General features: G+C 42.6%; 1 protein-coding gene across 7 annotated transcripts in view; it reads right to left on the bottom strand.

Annotated features, from left to right (window-relative positions):
• The window catches only part of slc4a3 (solute carrier family 4 member 3), a 56,499-nt gene that overhangs the window by 21,175 nt on the left and 17,383 nt on the right, over nt 1–17,941 (bottom strand). For 4 of the 7 annotated variants that reach the window (XM_056437039.1, XM_056437076.1, XM_056437067.1 and 1 more), the window contains exons 4-9: nt 17,062–17,306; nt 16,758–16,930; nt 12,330–12,556; nt 3,325–3,470; nt 2,234–2,414; nt 1,911–2,046 (exon numbers count right to left, since the gene is read on the bottom strand). In XM_056437039.1, the coding sequence (XP_056293014.1) occupies nt 1,911–2,046; nt 2,234–2,414; nt 3,325–3,470; nt 12,330–12,556; nt 16,758–16,930; nt 17,062–17,306 (1,108 nt within the window). Of the gene's footprint in view, nt 1–1,910; nt 2,047–2,233; nt 2,415–3,324; nt 3,471–3,649; nt 4,084–8,022; nt 8,674–12,329; nt 12,557–16,757; nt 16,931–17,061; nt 17,307–17,941 lie in introns of those variants that run through there. The other 3 variants (XM_056437049.1, XM_056437084.1, XM_056437093.1) reach the window with 3 other exon arrangements.

The following is a 17,941-nucleotide window of genomic DNA, read 5'->3' as shown; positions in this document are numbered from 1 at the left end:
AAAAACCTCAAAGGCTAAAATAACAAGTGACCCTGTTGACGAGAAACAGTAAAACCTCGGAATGACAACACCGGAAAGGCCGGATGTTTAGTCAGCCTCCTTTCATCTGGAATCCCAGGTTTTTAAAACTCTGTCTCATTTCAAACCAAACATTTTTGACACGTAAAATCAAAGAGCTCACACGATGAAGAATCAAAGTTTTAATCATGTGCAACTCAGTCATCCCTCGAGGACGTACACCAGAGGGATGAGCCAAGTGTTAAACATCACAATTTGGAAATCCCCTGCTCGAGTTTGCCTTTTTACAACAACCTCCAATGATTAATGAGGGTTAGGGTTTTATTCCTTATGCTGCCGTACCTACAATCCCTGTGTTCAAAATGTAAACAAAGCTGCATCCACACTGGCAGGTGTGTTAAATACACGGATAAAGAAACAACTAACTATTACATGGAATGCAATCGAGATCTGTTGCCAAAGTAACCAACACCACAAACCAGAAACAGGCCTTCAGATCTAACACATAACAACGTATAACAGAGGAAAGTCCTCATCAATCAACTACCAGTCAAAAATAATGATGTGTCGGCATTAAAAGACATGCTTATAGGATAAGGCGGGCTGTATTATTTAATATTAACTTCTTAACATAACCTTAAGTAAATCTTTTTAAATAAATCATGGTTATACTCATGTTTTAGTCGAGTTTAAGTCTAAATAATGTCCTTCCATAGCTGCACATGGTAGCTTTTAGCTAACGTAAATCATGCAGCTATAAATAGGGCGTTTCTTGTGGACTTTATTATCTTGTAGTATTTATAAATATATTTAAACTACAGTACGTTTGTGTGTTCATGGTCACCTAACTTCTTAACGTAACCTTTAATAAATCTTTTTAAATAAATCATGGTTATACGCATGTTTTAGTCGAGTTTAAGTCTAAATAATGTCCTTCCGTAGCTGCGCACGGTAGCTTTTAACGAACGTAACTCATGCAGCTATAAATGGGGCGTTTTTTGTGGACTTTATTATCTTGTAAATATATTTAAACTACAGTACGTTTGTGTGTTCATGGTCACCCAGTGCAACAATCTGGCTCACTGATGTGTTTTAGATAATTCATGGACCAACAATGGAGTTGTATGGCTAAGAGGAATATCATATTTTGGGGATTTTTAATAGGATATATAAATTTTTGGTTTTGGCATTTAGAAAAAAAAATGTAAGAGCACGGGGCAACGCGTTTCATACCAGTAGCAATACTTTCCGAGACAATATACATTTTTAGAATTATACTATTTTTTTATGTTACTTTTTATTTTTTATGTTACATTTATTTAACCAGGAAATGCCTCATTGAGATTAAACATCTCCTTTACAAGAGAATCCTGGCCCAGACAGCAGCAGTAGCACATTACACAAAGTTTCAGACAATACAACATTGTGACAGACAATATAAAAATGTAAATAATAAAGATTTTTGTTTAGATCATGAATAAAACCCAAACTAAATGTCTATAAAACCAGGTTTCTAGAAAATAGCAACATTTAGTATAACGCTGGTCCTAATGTTCTTTTCCAGCGTTTCTGACAGCGATTGCATCAGGTGAAGCGTCTTTAACTAAATGTTCCACTCGTGGAGGCCTATAGAACCCGATCCCAGAATGTAGAATTTCATCAATTCTTTCCGCCGCTTTTTATTTATAGGTATGCCAATAGTTAATGTTCGGTTAAGTGGCGCTTAGTGTGTGTCAAAGAGAGTCTTGACTAAGTTAAACCGGATTGATAAGCCTCAGATACGGTCAAAGGTTTGCTTAAAAGACTCAAATGTTCTCTTTGAGAAAGATGCATTAAATTGTATGTCTTTCAAAATAAAATGAAAAAGCCACTTGTCAGCATGGTTTGCTGACCTGTGTTTGAGAAGCAGAGCCCGGAGAACATTGGGTCTGTCCTCCGCTCTGATCTGGTCAGAGATGATCATCGTCTCCACCACAAGATGAACGATGCCGGGCAGAGTGTTCTGCTCCAGGTCCAGGAGGATGGCGCCTATGAGGAAAGGGGAGGAGGGTACAAGAAGATGAGAAGTCACATCCAGCACTCGGTAGATATCGTTTGCCAATAGTTTGCTTTTTTGATTATCGTGACTATCTTGTAGATGGAATTGGGGAAATAGGTAAAAACCACAAGACCGGTTGGCGCTGTGAACACATCTGCCTCGCCGTCGCCAAGTTACCGTGCGTGATGGTGCGGCGAAGCTCCAGCAAGCTGCGGAAGGAGAGTGAAGCCACGTGGGGTTTGCCCCAGCGGTCCGTCTCCTCCTCCACATCCTCCTCAAACTTGATCCAGCGGGCACGTTCCTTCCAACGCATTTCATGGTCCTTCTCCACAATCAGCTCGTTCAGCTCCACAAACATCTGCAGAAGAAGTAGCACGGATATACTGTATATCTATATCTATATATCTTTATTTATACATATATAGATATAAAATATATCTATTATATATAATATATATATATATACATATATAAATATATTATATTTATAATATATATATATTATAAATATATTTATATATGTCTAATATATATATAATATATATATATATATAAGCATTTAAAGCTCTCATCTCGTATCTGCTACTGTAAAACTACGGAAGGGTTAGAACCTATAGCCTACAAATGATTCTACTACCTATCTTGGATAGTTTATCTTCAAAAACACAACATTACATTGATAGGGAAAATACATTGAAAGACAGCTCATCCAATGACATGGCTGACCCACAACTGTGTAGGGAGCAACCGAGTGGTTTGGATCCATCTCAGAGTGGTTTGGACTGAGAGGATAACCAAATGGTTCGGAAAGACTTCGGTCTCATTTCAACTTAATATTCCTTTAGCAAAGTCGTTCTGGGAGCAAAGCAATATAAGACTCATTGGATTGGTGCTTCTTGTGGGATTCCTGCGGTCAGCATGAGGAGGAACACAAGGAGCACGTTTTTTTTTTAGGTCAATGAAGAGAAATGTGGCTGAAACTAAGACACCACTCCAAGAACCATCAACGGACTCACGAACGCTCACCAACAAGTACAAATCGACATTTTGACATCTTCAATGGATCAGATTCAAACAGTTTAGCCTCTTTCAGCTTATTGTTTAGCTTTTCTGGCCCACAACCTGTTTGTTCATCCTCACTGCTCTGGTTAAGCGTGTTTCTAGCAGAAATGTACGCCATGGAAACTTTTTGGTTTCTACGTGACCTGCATTATATGAAGTGTTCCCCTAGCGCCAATAGGGAGGGGGACAACATTTGTGCCGCAAACCTCGTGGGTTTTCTTATCGGCCGCTCTCTTCTTCTTCTTCAGGCTCGCCAGCGGTAGGGAGCTGTTGCTGGCTCGGGTCACCAGGCACCGCGATGACTTCTTCACCAGGTGGCGTCTCACCCCAGGGTTGTCCTCAAATCGGTGACCTGCAATAGCCACAAGCATTTATTTATTTTTTAAAGTCAAAATGTACACGCTCAACAAAACTTTAAAAAGGTCCTGATGATTTTCTGGGAGACTTTTCTAGAATCCAATCTTAGCTTAGGTTTGAGATGCTCTTCTTCTAGGGACCGGGAATGAATAATATGAATAATAATTTTCTTACAACTCAGAAAATGTGCTCGCGGGCCGGAAAGTCCGGATTGTAATTGGTCCGTCGGTTTGAGTTTCCAGTTGACGGAAGAAACATCCACTGAGAGAAGGCGACAGCTCCACGGGTGAGAGAGAATCCACAGTGTATGAGTGTGAGTCATGGGAAACTGTTGCTTTGGCCTGCAGACATGTTGTCAGTTCAAAAAGAGTCATTTCATTTTCAATTTCCTTCAGCCACAAATCACATTTTATTGAACGTAGCATCACAAGGAGGTCTTCTTTATTACAGCGATGTCCTTGGCTATCACTGCGCCACGGAAGAGAGCGCGGAGCTTGTGAGGTCAACTGGGGAACTGAAGAAGAAGAAGAAAGGCGGACCACCTTCAAGGAAAATTCAATTCAGTTTATTTTGTATAGCCCAATATCACAAATTATGAATTTACCTAAGAGGGCTTTACGATCTCTACACGTACGACATCCCTGACCTTAGACCTCACATCGGATCAGGAGAAACTCCCAAGAAATAGAAAAGGATGTCTTACTTGATTTTAGACAAGAAAATTAGATGTTAAAGGAACATAACAGTAGTTTTACATGTCTTAACTGCAAATCAGGTGTATTAGCCTTTCTACTATCTACCTTTAGAGTGTTTAGATTGATTATCCTTTTCCAGGCAGCAAGTAGGCATTATGGGTAATGTGTTAGGTTATATATGGTGAACTTGTAAAATGGGATATTTAAGGTCGAAGTAAAGATCTGGGGGTGTTTATAAATCAACATTCATGCATCATTTTTACACTCAATGAACACAGACTTTTTAAAATCTTTTACATGAGCTGCCGGAGGTAACCACAGAGAGAGAGAGAGAGGGAGAGAGAAATCCAGACGAAGTTTGGCCGTGTTTCATGATGCAGAGTCTCTCGCGAGGAAGAAGCTCTCGAAGGTCTAAAAGCTCAAGAAGGTCTCAAAGCTCTAGAAGCTCTCGAATCTCTCGAAGGTCTAGAAGCTCTTGATAGGTCTCAAAGCTCTAGAAGGTCTCAAAGCTCTAGAAGCTCTCGAAGCTCTAGAAGGTCTCAAAGCTCTAGAAGGTCTAGAAGCTCGAGAAGGTCTAGAAGCTCTAGATAGGTCTAGAAGCTCGAATAACTCGAAAAGCTCTTCAAGTCGTCCTCGTATGAAGCGCTCCGCTGTATGTTCTCGGACAGCGCCAACGCCCCCTCTCCTCCTCTGGTACCTAACCCAGGATGAGGTCTTTGATCTTAAACAGCTCTGTGATTAAAATATCAAATTGCACTCCGCATATTGTCAAGATCCAACAACACTACACGATCATGATCATGTTTTTAATCTCTGAGGAGTTTCCTGAAATCAATTTAGATCAGCAGAATGAGATCAATATAATTATTATAGTTCCATGTGGAGGAGGATGATTCAAGAGGATTTATGTCTGTGTTTTTCTGTCCTTGTCGGATTTTTTGTACAGTTGGTTGTTTTGCTGCTATGTAATTTTTTTCCTTTTTTTTTATTTTTTATGTGAGGTAATGGGTTATTTGGAAGATCAGCAGCCAAATATATAATACGTGTGATCTATATTAAAAAATATATGATTGGGCTTTTTTCCAAATTTATTTGCCGAAGATTATTCACACTTAAGATAAATGGAAATACGAATAAACCAATATACCGTTTAAAAAAACCAAAAAGTTAATTGGGGGGACTATCATAGACGGGGACGTTTCAAGTCAATGTCACGTCTACCGAGAAGTTCACACACCCATTTTATTTTCTACATTTGTGACCTTTTTTTGATTATTGTTTATTTTCCAGTGGGCTGGAAGAAGAAGAAAAAAAGACCCTTTGGCTATTCTTTGTGAAAAGGACTTATAGCGTTGGCAACGCGAGCTGACTCGTGGCTGGACTCCATTGTTCTCTGGTGTCACCGATGAGACACACATGTTCTACATTGTAGAGCCAGACAGCTGAACTATCTCAGTGTAACCAACCATCTGATTTTGATATCGCCGATCTACGTGCATTTTTCAGAAATCAGGCAAATCCCTTCAATATCAATACGTCGTGAAGCCAACGCGTTCGCCTTGCCAGGAACCGATATCTGATCGTCTTCTTTCTTTGGCCTCTTGGACCTGACTGAAATCAAAATGGTTGTACAAATCTAATTTACAAGTTATTTCTAACCACGTCATCCGACATGTAGCTCGGAGCTTTAAAAAAAAGAAGAGCTTCACCGTTTGACATGTCATGAACCTTTTGGATGGAAGGGGTTGTTCTGAAGAGGGATATTTATTTAGAAGAACTAACACACTTTGGTTCCTTTGACTTGTTGATGAAACAAGTTGTCATGGCGACAGACACCCAAAGACGATAAACAAAACTCTTTAAGTATAGTTACCAAAATGCCAAACGTTGTCATGCACCATCTTCGTTTAGGACTTTTGGAAGCTGGCTTTGATAATTATCACTAAACTATAGCTGACCAGACTTTCTTTTGTTTTATAGCAATTTTGTTGAACATCCATGTTTTGAGCTGATGATGGCTCTCTATAGGAAGCATCACGGTCAACAACGTCAGAATGATTCATCCTCCGGGAACCGGAAATGTCTGTCGGGAAAGTTTTCAAGAGCAACTTACAAGATTCATGTAATGCTGGACCAGTGTAATGTCGCCTCGGGACCCAGTGAGTTGCCCGGCAATCGAATATTTATAATCACCAATCGGCCTCGAGGATTCAATAAATCGTAGCTGAAAACATCTGACAGCAACTGGCTGTGTGAGGTTTTGGTTGAGCAGTTAAAAAGTTGTAACTGACAAATGACAAATGTGAAAAGAAAAAGAAGAACAAAAAAAGACTTGGAGACATTGTACTTCAATTTTATCCAAATATCTGACGGAAGATTCCGGAAAATGCCATAATCAACGTTTTACTGTTAACGACTCAACTTCGGGTTAGGGCTAGAAAATAGCCTATTTTATATCCGACATTCATACTTAATGTGCATTATTTCTAAGGCAACATGGAGGACCAAGCGTGAGTTACTGAATCCGGAATTCAGTCGTATGTCTCACAGCATCTCTCAGGCGTTCTGTTCTTGTTTTAGTCCTGACAGTTGGTGGTTTGCAGGTTGTGTTCCGGTGGTTGATTCATTCATTCATATAGTTGCAGGTTGGGTGGTTGTGGGTATTAAATAAACCCTGACCGGCCCGTCACTTCATAGTGTCATAGCTAGTAAGTGAGGCGTCTGGCTTTCTTCTCCTATCTGTTGAGTTGCACCAGCTCGGTACCAATCGGGCGACTACGCCAATCGTATGTTTCCCGAATCGATGTTTTTCTCGTGTGACGCAACTTAGAAGCTTTTCTAAAACATCTGTCCAACGACCGCCACAAGAAGGGAAGTGCTACCAACTATTCATACACTCTGTCATACTCATTGAATGGGTTGTAACTCTGTAATGCTTCCTTCTGGTCACATGACATCTATTCATCTGTCCATCCTGGAGAGGGATCCTCCTCTGTTGCTCTCCTGAAGGGTTCTTCCCTTTATTATTCCCGTAAAAGTTTTTTTTTCTATATCTTGGGAGTTTTTCCTGATCCGATGTGAGGTCAAAGGTCAGGGATGTCTATGTGTACAGATTGTAAAGCCCTCGGAGGCAAATTTGTAATTTGTTAGAATGGACTATACAAATTAAACTGAATTGAATATGTGTGCTAAGGAACTAATAAGTGTAAGTATTACTTTTTCCATTTATTTCCATTAAATTAAAACTGCATCATTGCCAAAAGCTAAAATGAAATAAAATTGTTTTTAAATATGCTGATAGAACTGTTTGGCCTATCTACATCTACTGGTAATTGACCAATTAGCCCCGTGCCGAGGTATTACAGCCACATCACCTTTTGTATGTGTTGGAAACCGACTTCACTACATGGCAACGTGATCTATACGCACCCATGTTCCAAACCCCGGGATGACAATTGTGGAACCGCACATTGCTGGTCAATGAAATGTCTTTCCGCTCCAGCTGCGGCTCAACCCGGAGCCAGATGGGTGCCGACTGGATCGATAGGAAAGCAGGAAAGAGTGGAGCGCCCTGTCAATTGGCTCAATACCGTAGGGCAACTTTGTTCTGTGCGTTGAACGAGCGTTGCACTGCCATTCGTTAAGTGAGTGGCATGCTACACAATCAATGGACTATTGATCAGTCATATGGAAATAGAATCAGCCATGGGAATTTCTAGTTGCTATTGCATTAGAGCTTCCTTCATCGGACGCGAGACGTAGCTTTCACTGCGGTCAAATAACGTCCACGACTGAAAGCTCTGCGTTGACCGGACAAGAGCGTACAGGCGCATTACTGGACGCACAACTTACGGGTTGTCTCGGGCGAGGACCCCAGCTGAGTGTGGATCGACTCGAGCAAGTCATAGTCGTCGGAATCCAAAACAAACTCTTCAAATTCGACGTCCCCTTCCTCGTTGGACGTCGAGCCGTGGTGGTCCCGTTGCTTCTGCTTCGGGGTGCCCAAGCCTTTCTGGACACTGCGCTGACGCTCCAGTCCAGGGTGGGCAATAACGGGCTTCCTATCGGGGGTCCTGTGACCCTGGTTCTCCGGTCCCTCAACGTCTGTCATCCCCACAGTCGGTACCTCCTCCTACCCTCCGATCTCCGATTGGACACACTGCTCATCCAACTCCTGACCGCCCTGGGGTCACTGTTCTGATGAGCCCGGCTCTCACTAGCCGACCTCGGTTGTATGTTCCAGGTGGTGCAAAAATAACCTGTGTGTAGACTTGGAAAATGGAGCTCCAGTATCAGAAGTTTTTGTGAAAGACTTTGGCCTTAGGCAGCCATGAAAAGAATAACTGGCGCTCGGGAGTCCAACTTCTGAAAAGGAAGTCCTACAAAGCTAAAAAAAAGATCCTCAATGTCCCAAATAGTTGTTTGTTTGCCTTAAATCCAAACCCTACCGCTACACCCTTCAGGCAGGAAGTCCCCCGCTGTATCCACAATCAGAGCGGTGCATCAACGGTGGCAACGTTCAACTGGGCTGCAGCTCCAACAGGGGAGTATTGATGAGGGGTGGTCTACTTTGTGAGAGCCCAATAGCAGCCCCGCCCTCTTTTAACGACGTCCCATTGATCCCGGGTAGCTTTTTTTGGAAATCCGACATTAAAATGGATCCGAGCAGAAGAGTTGACGCCCTTTCGTTTCCATAGCGCCGCCATCATCGCTTTTCAACCACGTGATGTGAGCATGAGGGTCAGGTTTAAAAAAAGGTGGCCTACTCATTGAAACCGGGGAAAGAAAAAGCACCAAAAAGACCAGCGCAGAAGTCTACGCCGAGATCTGCCTCAACGAATACCGACAACAAGTCGTGGCGAGTGTGAAATCTACAGGACGAGAATATGAGATTAACACCTTAGAATCAGCACCGTTCCCGCCTCTGGGTCTCCATGGAAACCATGCGTCCCCTGTGATGTCGTGGTCCAGGTGGCCCAGTGTGAGCTCAACCCTCTAAAACCTGCTCGACGTGCTTGAATATTGTGTGTTTGTGTGTGTGTGTGTGTGTACAAGCGTTAATAGAAAAGCAGGAGTTTCTTTTTTTACTAATTTACAAACTTTTCAGTGTATAGAGTCAAATAAAAGAACAATGAAATGCTGAATACACTGTTGAATATGATCTGCGTTTTCTTTGTGCGTCACGACTCGTGGGCGGAGCTAAGCAAATTGTCCTGAGATGCTCAAAAGGCAGCTTATAAATCCTACTGCGTGAACATATTGATGACTGAAGTGGATAACGTCGTGAGAGAAACTGTAAAGTACACATATGATAAAGGGCATTTTGCAAGTTACGAAAGTTGCACTGTGGTGGTTTTGAACCTCTTCCACTCCACCGAGGACGCCGGCGTCCTTAAGACCCTCCCCTTCTCTTTGAACGGCTTGCTCCCGCAGACCACGTCAATAAACATGGGCATGTTTGGTATCGCAGCATTCACCACATCCTCATCTTTGCAAAGAAAATATCGATTTCCTTTTATTCCGTATGCATTTCTCACAAGAGGAGCCCAAACACACAAAAACTAAAGTCGCGATAAATGCTGCAAGTCGGGTCTTGCAAAAGTTTGACGGCAAAAACATACAGAATCCACTTTATAAGTCGATGTATTAACGGAGGTATTAGCGGAAGTGCTCGCGGAAGTTATCACGGAGCTAGCGGCATCAAAAAAGGTACATTTTTTACTTAAAACATTTGTTTCGTGTCTTCAGCTTCAGTCAGACGAACACCAGCCCACACTCTGACGTACACCCGGAGCTCTGAGAGCCCACACACAGCGGGGATACGTCAATGCGGAGCGGCGCTCCCGACCAATCGGATCGCTGCTTTGGAGTGACCGCGGGGTTCATCCGGATTCCGGTTCCTCAACAGTCGATGGTCACTCGGCTCTCCGGCAGGGTCGCCGCTGAAGGGGAATCGACCACAACCTCTTTTAATTAATGCCCTCTGGATGCCGGGTGAGAGAGAGAGAGAGAGAGAGAGAGGGGAAAGGAGAGAGAGAGAGAAAGAGGGAGAAGGAAGGAGAGAAAGGGAGAGACAGAGGGAGGCAGAGGGGGAGAGAGATGAGAGAGAGCAACAGAGGGAGAGACAGGGAGAGAAAGAGGGAGAAGGAAGGAGAGAGAGAGGGAGAAAGGGAGAGACAGAGGGAGGCAGAGATGAGAGAGAGCGACAGAGGGAGAGAGAGATGAGAGAGAGACAGAGGGAGAGAGAGAGATGAGAGAGAGACAGAGGGATGAAAAGCTGCACCTAATGTCTCTTAATGTGATATTTTGGGATGCCTTTTGGAGGTATAAGACGTGTAGCTACATGTGTTTGTTGTTTTCTGCTCTAGTTGTGCTCCTCCCTCCCCTCAGAACAACTCTTCACTGCATTAACATAGTTTTGAAGCATTGGATTCAATATCTGATCACTGAGTCTACACGTCTACGGAGAAAGGAACTCGATAATGAAAATCCACCCGGAGTTTTCCCTTCATCATCATCCCGTAAATGAGATTACCATGTGTATAACTCACGAGTGGATGGTGCCATTTTGAAACGCGTGGAGCCGCGTGGCTGATTTCATGAGAGAAGATGTGGGGACGCCCACAGTGGAGACCAGTTATATTTTAGATTACACTTTATTATAATCTAGATGAAAGGATGATTTTTAGATGATAACGATGTTACTGTGAACATCCTGAACATGCTCTAGTACGGAGTATTGTTCAGTCCAAGAGGTCTGTTGCATTAACTTTACTTTACATTTCTACGGTTGTAATATTGTTTCTAATCTTCTTCTTTTTTCATTGTTAAAATATTGTATTAATGTTTAGTGTACAGTTAGTTAGAATGGGTCAGTGACTGAGGCTCAGTAGAAAAGTGTAATACAAGTACTCTTACTTTTAATGTGTTATTTGACTCTTTCTCTTTAAACTGGAAGCAACAATGGAAAAGATTATATTTAGAAACATATATATATATATATATATATATCTGAATATAACTATATATATATATATATATGTTGTATGCACACAAATCATAAAGTCAGTATTTACAGTGAAGGTTTCTTAAATAAGATGAAGCTGTTATTTCTGAAGTTATTTTCCATTTTTTGGAGAGAAAACTAAAAAGCAGCTGCAGAAAGTTTTTAAAAAGTCAGTGTGTGTGTGTGTGTGTTTGTGTGTGTCTGTGTCATTGGGTAATTTACTTTTTTTTTTAAAATGTTATGCCCAGCATTTAAAAACAGAAGAAAGTAGGTTAGAAGGTTAGAAGGCAAAAGTCATTAAAATATTTTAATTGTAAAATTAAATTGTCTGGCAGATATTCTCCTCACTGCCAGCAGAGGGCGCTGAACGTTATTGAAATGAAATGAATCCAGCCTCAAAACCACAAAGGAGGTGACAAAAAGCTATGAAACCAAAACTGAATATATTGTCCTGCTGACATTGATCCTTTGATGAGACCCGGCCATGTTTTTACCATGACCAGGAAAAAACACACTCATGTTTTAATCAAAGCAACACAAGTTCCACACAACAACATTGAGACAACAATGAAAACGGTATCCGGCTCTCCGTCAGGTGAAAACAGACGCTGGCATCCATCAATATCTCTGATCATACCAATATTTAGCATTCTCATTTTAAGCTGGTGCCCATAATCACCAGCGTAGTGTGTATTAAAGCAAAATTAACCAGCTGCTCACTTTAATGAACAATAAAAGAGGACGTAAGCCTTTGGAAATTGAATCAGCAGCCCATGCTATAAAAACATGACTCCATCTCACCGCCACACGGACCTGGCAGGTTACATCACACACATATCCTAGCAACCACACCAGGTGATATCATGTCGATCTGATGGAGAAGTGGTAGAGCCCAGAGACTGGCTGCTATGTAACAATCACACACACATTGTCGTTGTGGCGTGGGTGAAAAGTAGAAACTGAGTCATCTCTCCATTTAGCAAAACAGAGTAAATCATCTCCCATTCTCCTGCTCCTAAGCCTTTATATAATCAAGATAAAAAGTTGTGTAATAAATGATAAATATATATTTGTGGGCCCCCAGAAATATGCCCCACAGTAGCAGAGGTGAAAAGTAGTGATTTTCGACACTCCTCCGTGACACCTCCCTTACTTTTCATGTCGTCCAGATCGGCGCTGGCCAACATCTGGGCCTCTGCCTCGTCGGTGGGCACCTGCTGGTAGACGGCGGTCTCCAGCGCGGTCATGCTGCCGATGCAGATCCGCTCCCGCAGGTCGTAGTTGCTCCGCTGGACGCCCGCCGGGCGATGGTGGACGGGCTTCCTGCGGAACCAGCCGCGGCTCGGGGTCGAGCTCGTGGGGTCCGATCCTGCAGGGACGCTAAAGGGAGATTAAAGATTGTCAAATGCTGCAGAGAGGATCTTCATGTCATAAAAGGCATTCGGGGAATGATGTCATATACAAAGTGTCTCAGTTCAGATGTTGGGATTTACTCCAAACTCAAATGGAGCACGTTGACCCACAATGCTGTGCTGTGCTCCTCGGCTGCATTGCCGTCTCTTCGCCACTAGAGGGCTCCACAACACAGCAGGACGGCTGGGCCTCCTCACCGAACCCTCCGAGTCATCCTCAGCTGCCTCCACTCAAACACAGGCACGGTGGGGTTTCTGTGCTTTTAATCCAATGATATCAGCAAAGACCAAAATAGCAGATTCAACATGCGGCCCTTGACCTCCGAGTCGCAAGATCCATATTTTATAACACAAACAATGATTTACGATGTTATGCATGTGTGCAGGCCAGATGGTCTCCCGTTTCGGTGCTTCCTTTCGGTGCCGGAGCCGATTGAAATTTTAAAAAACACAATTATTTTGAACTTCTCTGGTGACTCCGCCCTGTCAGCAGGTTACGATAGCCTATCATTGAACTTTGAAAGCGTAGGCGTGCGCCGTGTTGAGCCTGTGCCGACACATCACCGTCAGGCTGGGCGCGATGGGGAGACGGTCCCGTTGAACACGTGGAGACCGATGATGACAAGAGCAGCCTGAACTCAGATTAGTACCGTGACGTTGATTGCAAGTCTTGCATTCATAAAAGTAGGCCAACAATAAATTAGCCATTATAAACATGTTTAAGCTAGCGCTAGCTCATAGCTCGTTGCTAGCGCAAGTTACGAGCGCGACAGTCTGATATCCGTTTTTTGTCAGTGCTTCATGTGAACGGTTTTCACAGGGAATATGACCGAAGACGTTTTTAATGTCGTCATTGTCAACCTCGTTTTGTGCTTCTTTTTTATTTTTTTAAGTATCGGTTCAGGCACCGGTATCGTTTTAAAAGTACCGATTTAGCACCGGTATCGAAGGAAAAGTAAAAACGACACCCATCCCTCGTCCCGATAGCTGGACCTCCATCCTTATGAGCTGCTGCATGTGTTATTAGTTGGAATGCTTCAGCAGTCCAACTATTGTTCTGGTCTTCTTTAATTAACTTATTATTCTATTTATTCCGTACCTTTTTTGTCCCTCTTCTAGTCCTTCATATATTCAGCTATTTAAACCATTCAAATATTTAAAAAATGCAGCTTTTCATATTTCTAACTCTTCAGCTGTTGATATTATAAATATTTAATGTTTATTATTTTGAATGGGATCACAATGGAGAAAGTCTTCAACTTTAAAAGCTTCTAAGATCTTCATACTTTCAGCTTATTCAATCATTTATTTTTTTAAATGTTGACATAATCTTCAACTTTTACTGTATATTTTCAGATATTTTTTGAAGTGGCTAGCACTGTCGCCTCACAGCAAGAGGGCTGACTATTCAATTCCTGGTCGGGGTGGTCCTTCTGTGTGGAGTTTGCGTGTTCTGCCCTTGGCAGCGTGGGTTCCCTCTCCAGCTCCCTCCCACAGTCCAAAGACATGCTCAGGTTAATTGGTCTCTAAATTGCTTATAGGTGTGAATGTGAGTGTGAATGGTTTTTAATACTTTATTAAATTGTTATAACTTTTTAACATTTTTTATAACTTTTTAACTTGTTGTAACCTTTTTATAACTTTTCATACTTTTTTACATGGAGGTTAGTTTTTTCGGTTAGATGGGTGGGGCTGCTCCTGACTGAAGATTAATGCAGACTCATACCAAGTAAATTACTTGGTTAGTAGCTGTATTTGTTTTTCATATTAGTTAAGAATGAACCTCGCTTCTTTATATTTCTTCAATTATATACTTCAATTTTTAAAACGTTTTAATTACTTAAAAAAGTATAACTTTTTAGTACTTTTTAATAATTTTTTAGAACTTTTGTAAACTTTTTTTATAACTTTCCCCGTAATGGAAAACAGGCTCTGCTTATCTTTTCCAGTTATACATTTCCACCCAATATGTTTGTGCTTCAACATTTTCAGCAGGAAGTTTCCCTTTTGATATGTTCAGACGTTTAAGCTATTTTCAGCCATGTTCAGCTTTTAAAAAAAATATTTCAGCTATTTCCAGACATTGTCAGCTATTTCCAGACATTTTCAGTTGTTCATTTCATATTTGAGCTATTTTCAAACATTTTCAGCAATTTAGTTTTTATTTTTCAGCTTCAAGCTTTCAGATGTTAGCATTCCAACATATTTTCAGCAGGAAATGTATTTTCTAGTTAGTGTTGACTTCTGCGATGCTTACATTCCTACATGTACACGGCACATGCAAAACAACTCTGAGCTATTCCTTTCATTACATGTCATTTAGCTAACGCTTTTATCCAAAGCTACTAACAATCATATTTAACACGTAGACACAGCTATGGGGAGCTATTCAGGGTCAAGTGTCTTGCTCAAGGACACATGGACTAGGGCAGGGATTGAACCGCCAACCCCCTGATTGAGAGACGGACCTGCTAACCACTGACCCACAGTCGACCCGAAGCTCTTATCCGCTCTATTCTAGTCAAGCTGCTTGTATCCGTCGCTTTTTTTTTTTTTTAAAGGGATTCATAGATATATTAGATGCAAAAAAATAAACCTCTGAATAATTCCATCTTTGGTATCCTCTCCTGTGCCGTGGCGGACGACACATAAATCCAGAGAACTTGTTCATCTGAGGCTTTTTTTAAACTGCGGTCCACCATCCAACATCACCAGAACACACTCTCCCCAGTAAAAGGAACCCTGAATAGAAAACCATCCGCAATGGACTGAGATACAGTCACGTCGAAGGACTTGTTCATACGAACCCAAATGAAATGCTCAGCCCACACTGCCGAGGCCCTCTAGCTCCACAGAGCGTTTCACCATCGTCGAGCTGATTGTTTTTGGTTTCATGGCCCACGGGTTTATTTCATTCTCATTGCTCTCATACGGCTCGTTTCCAGGCACAGCAAGCAGCAACGAAAAAAGGCCTTTCTGATTCCACTATACGCAACCTCACCAGCAACAGACCTCAGAGTGACACGATGGACATTTAGCTCGGGACAAAGATATATTACAGACATGAGAAGTTAATGGAGGTCAAAACAAGAGAAGAAATATGACAACTTACTTGAAAAGAACTCCTGCTCAATGACTGTGAAGGCGGGAGAGAGAAAACTCTGCTAAGCTGAGGAAGACTTAGCGGAGGCGAGAGGAACTGGAGAGTCGGGTGATAATTCACTCCGCCAACGAGGTTGTGTTTGTCTGTTTGGAAAACGACTTGCCCGATGGTCATTGAACTCGGATGAAGGGCCAATGAGGAAGCTTTCAAAACCGGCTAGATCGGGCATTTGGCCTCGGCAGACAGCTGCCTTTCTAGTCCTTTCAGGGTACCTTTTCGTATCACAAATGGTTATGTAATATCAAAGCGTGTTCCAAATCCTCTCTTTTAACTGAATCAGTGTAACAGTTACTTATCTACCTGTACCGAGTGTGGCTCAAAAGGCAACTAATTGAAAAGGTCAATTCGTCCCTCAATCAAAATATATGGGCGGTTCTAGCCCCGGCTCCTCTTGTCCAAGACCCGTATGTCATGATCCAGAGTTTTTGTGTCTTATTTTGAAGTCCTTGTCTCTCGTGTCATCTGTTTCCCTGCACTTCCTGTCCCTTGTGATTGTCTGCCCTGTTCCTAATTGTTTTCTCCTGTGTGATTGCTAGCCCCGCCCTCATTGTGTCCACCCGTGTCTCCTTCTTCAGTCCCATCACTTGCACCTTCCCTGTGTATTTAAACTCTGCTTATCGCATTCCCCAGTGTGGGTTCGTATAGTTTAGTTTGTGTTTGTCCGTGACCTGTTTTGAGTAAAGGATTACATCTTTCTGTGGAAAGGATGTCGACATTTGGGTTCAATCTCTCTCTGACTATGACACCCTGACACCGTAACCCCAAATTGCTCCCAAAAACTGTGCAATCGGTGTATGAATGATGACATAATACTGTTTGGCCGGTGGCGCCTTACATGGTAGCCCTCAAGTGTGTGAATGACACGTAGTGCAAAAGCACTTTGAGCTCTCAGAAGACTGGAAAGGCGCTGATGCAAGTACAGGTCTTACTGATGGTGTCGTACCGCTCAACAGCCAACAGTCTTCTGCACAAATGGAAAAAGCCCGGCGATGTTCTCATAGCCCACCTGTTGCGATCCACCTCCTCGTTGGGTCCGAGAACGTCAATTCCCCTGTTGTGCGCCTCCTCCTTTATCGGAACGGGCGACTTTTTCCTCGCCAACGGACGCTCTTCGTTTTCCGTGTGGAAGGCGGTGAGCGGAAGGGGTTCCACCAAGTCCTCTTGGCTCCCCAAACTAAACTGAGAGGAAGATGAAGATTAGTGAGAGGGGAGCAATGTGCCAACTTGCCTGGGGCATCTCAAGGTGTATGAGTGTATCTCATCACCTTGTACCCCAAGAGCCCCTCTGTGATTCCTCAGTCCTATTTTACCTGTGGTTGGGTATCGGGCAGCTCCGTGGGCATGGCGGCCACTCCCCGTCCGTCGGCGTCGGACTCCTCTTCGTCTACCTCGTGGATGGTGGGCGTGACGTCGGACGGGGGCAGCGAGGTCTTTTTTTTCTTCCGCTTCTTCTTGCGCCGCCGGTCCGTGCCGTGCACCCTCTTTCGTAGACGCTGGGGCAGGGGCAGGTGGGTGGATAAGGGGTGGTGCGTGTGGTGAAAAGTGTGTCTGTGATCTGTGTTCAACAACATTGACAAATGGAATCAGGAGAGCGAATGAGATCGGCTGACACATCATCGCTCTCTAAATGTCTTCACGCGATGACGACAGCAGTATCACACGGGGAGGTACTTCACTTTTGTCACAATGCTAGTGGCCCTATTCATGTTTGTTCCCTCACAAAAACATGCATCTTTTCTATTTTCACTTTCTTTTTCCTATTACTATTTTTCCTCTAGCCATTACTCGTTCTCTTTTTTACATGCAACTTCTCACTCTATTATTTTTCATTTCCAAATTGCTTTACTTTGCCTGATTGATGAATGCAATTATTTAACTTTCATGACATCTCCGTCCCCTGAATCTACCTGAATGTATGAGTCCCATAGCCTGTAACCCCACATTGGGTGGGCGGGTCGGGAATGAGGTTTTAAATTTTAATCTGAAATTACCATGTGTGAGAAAAACTCCAAATCAATCCCCAAAAAAAATGTTCACCAAAAATAATGCATCTCTATACACATTGCAACCACATTCGTTGTTATTTACAGAACCACAAACTGACTTCTTACTGATTTGATCCCAATCATTTACAAATTGCACAGAAAAAAACCCACTGTTATTCTCAGAGGAAATGCTCTCTCCCCATCG

This window comes from Pseudoliparis swirei, chromosome 2 (genome assembly GCF_029220125.1).
Source record: "Pseudoliparis swirei isolate HS2019 ecotype Mariana Trench chromosome 2, NWPU_hadal_v1, whole genome shotgun sequence".
NCBI lineage: Eukaryota > Metazoa > Chordata > Actinopteri > Perciformes > Liparidae > Pseudoliparis > Pseudoliparis swirei.
Note: the sequence above shows the minus strand (reverse complement) of the source record. Positions and strands in the feature narration are given on the sequence as shown.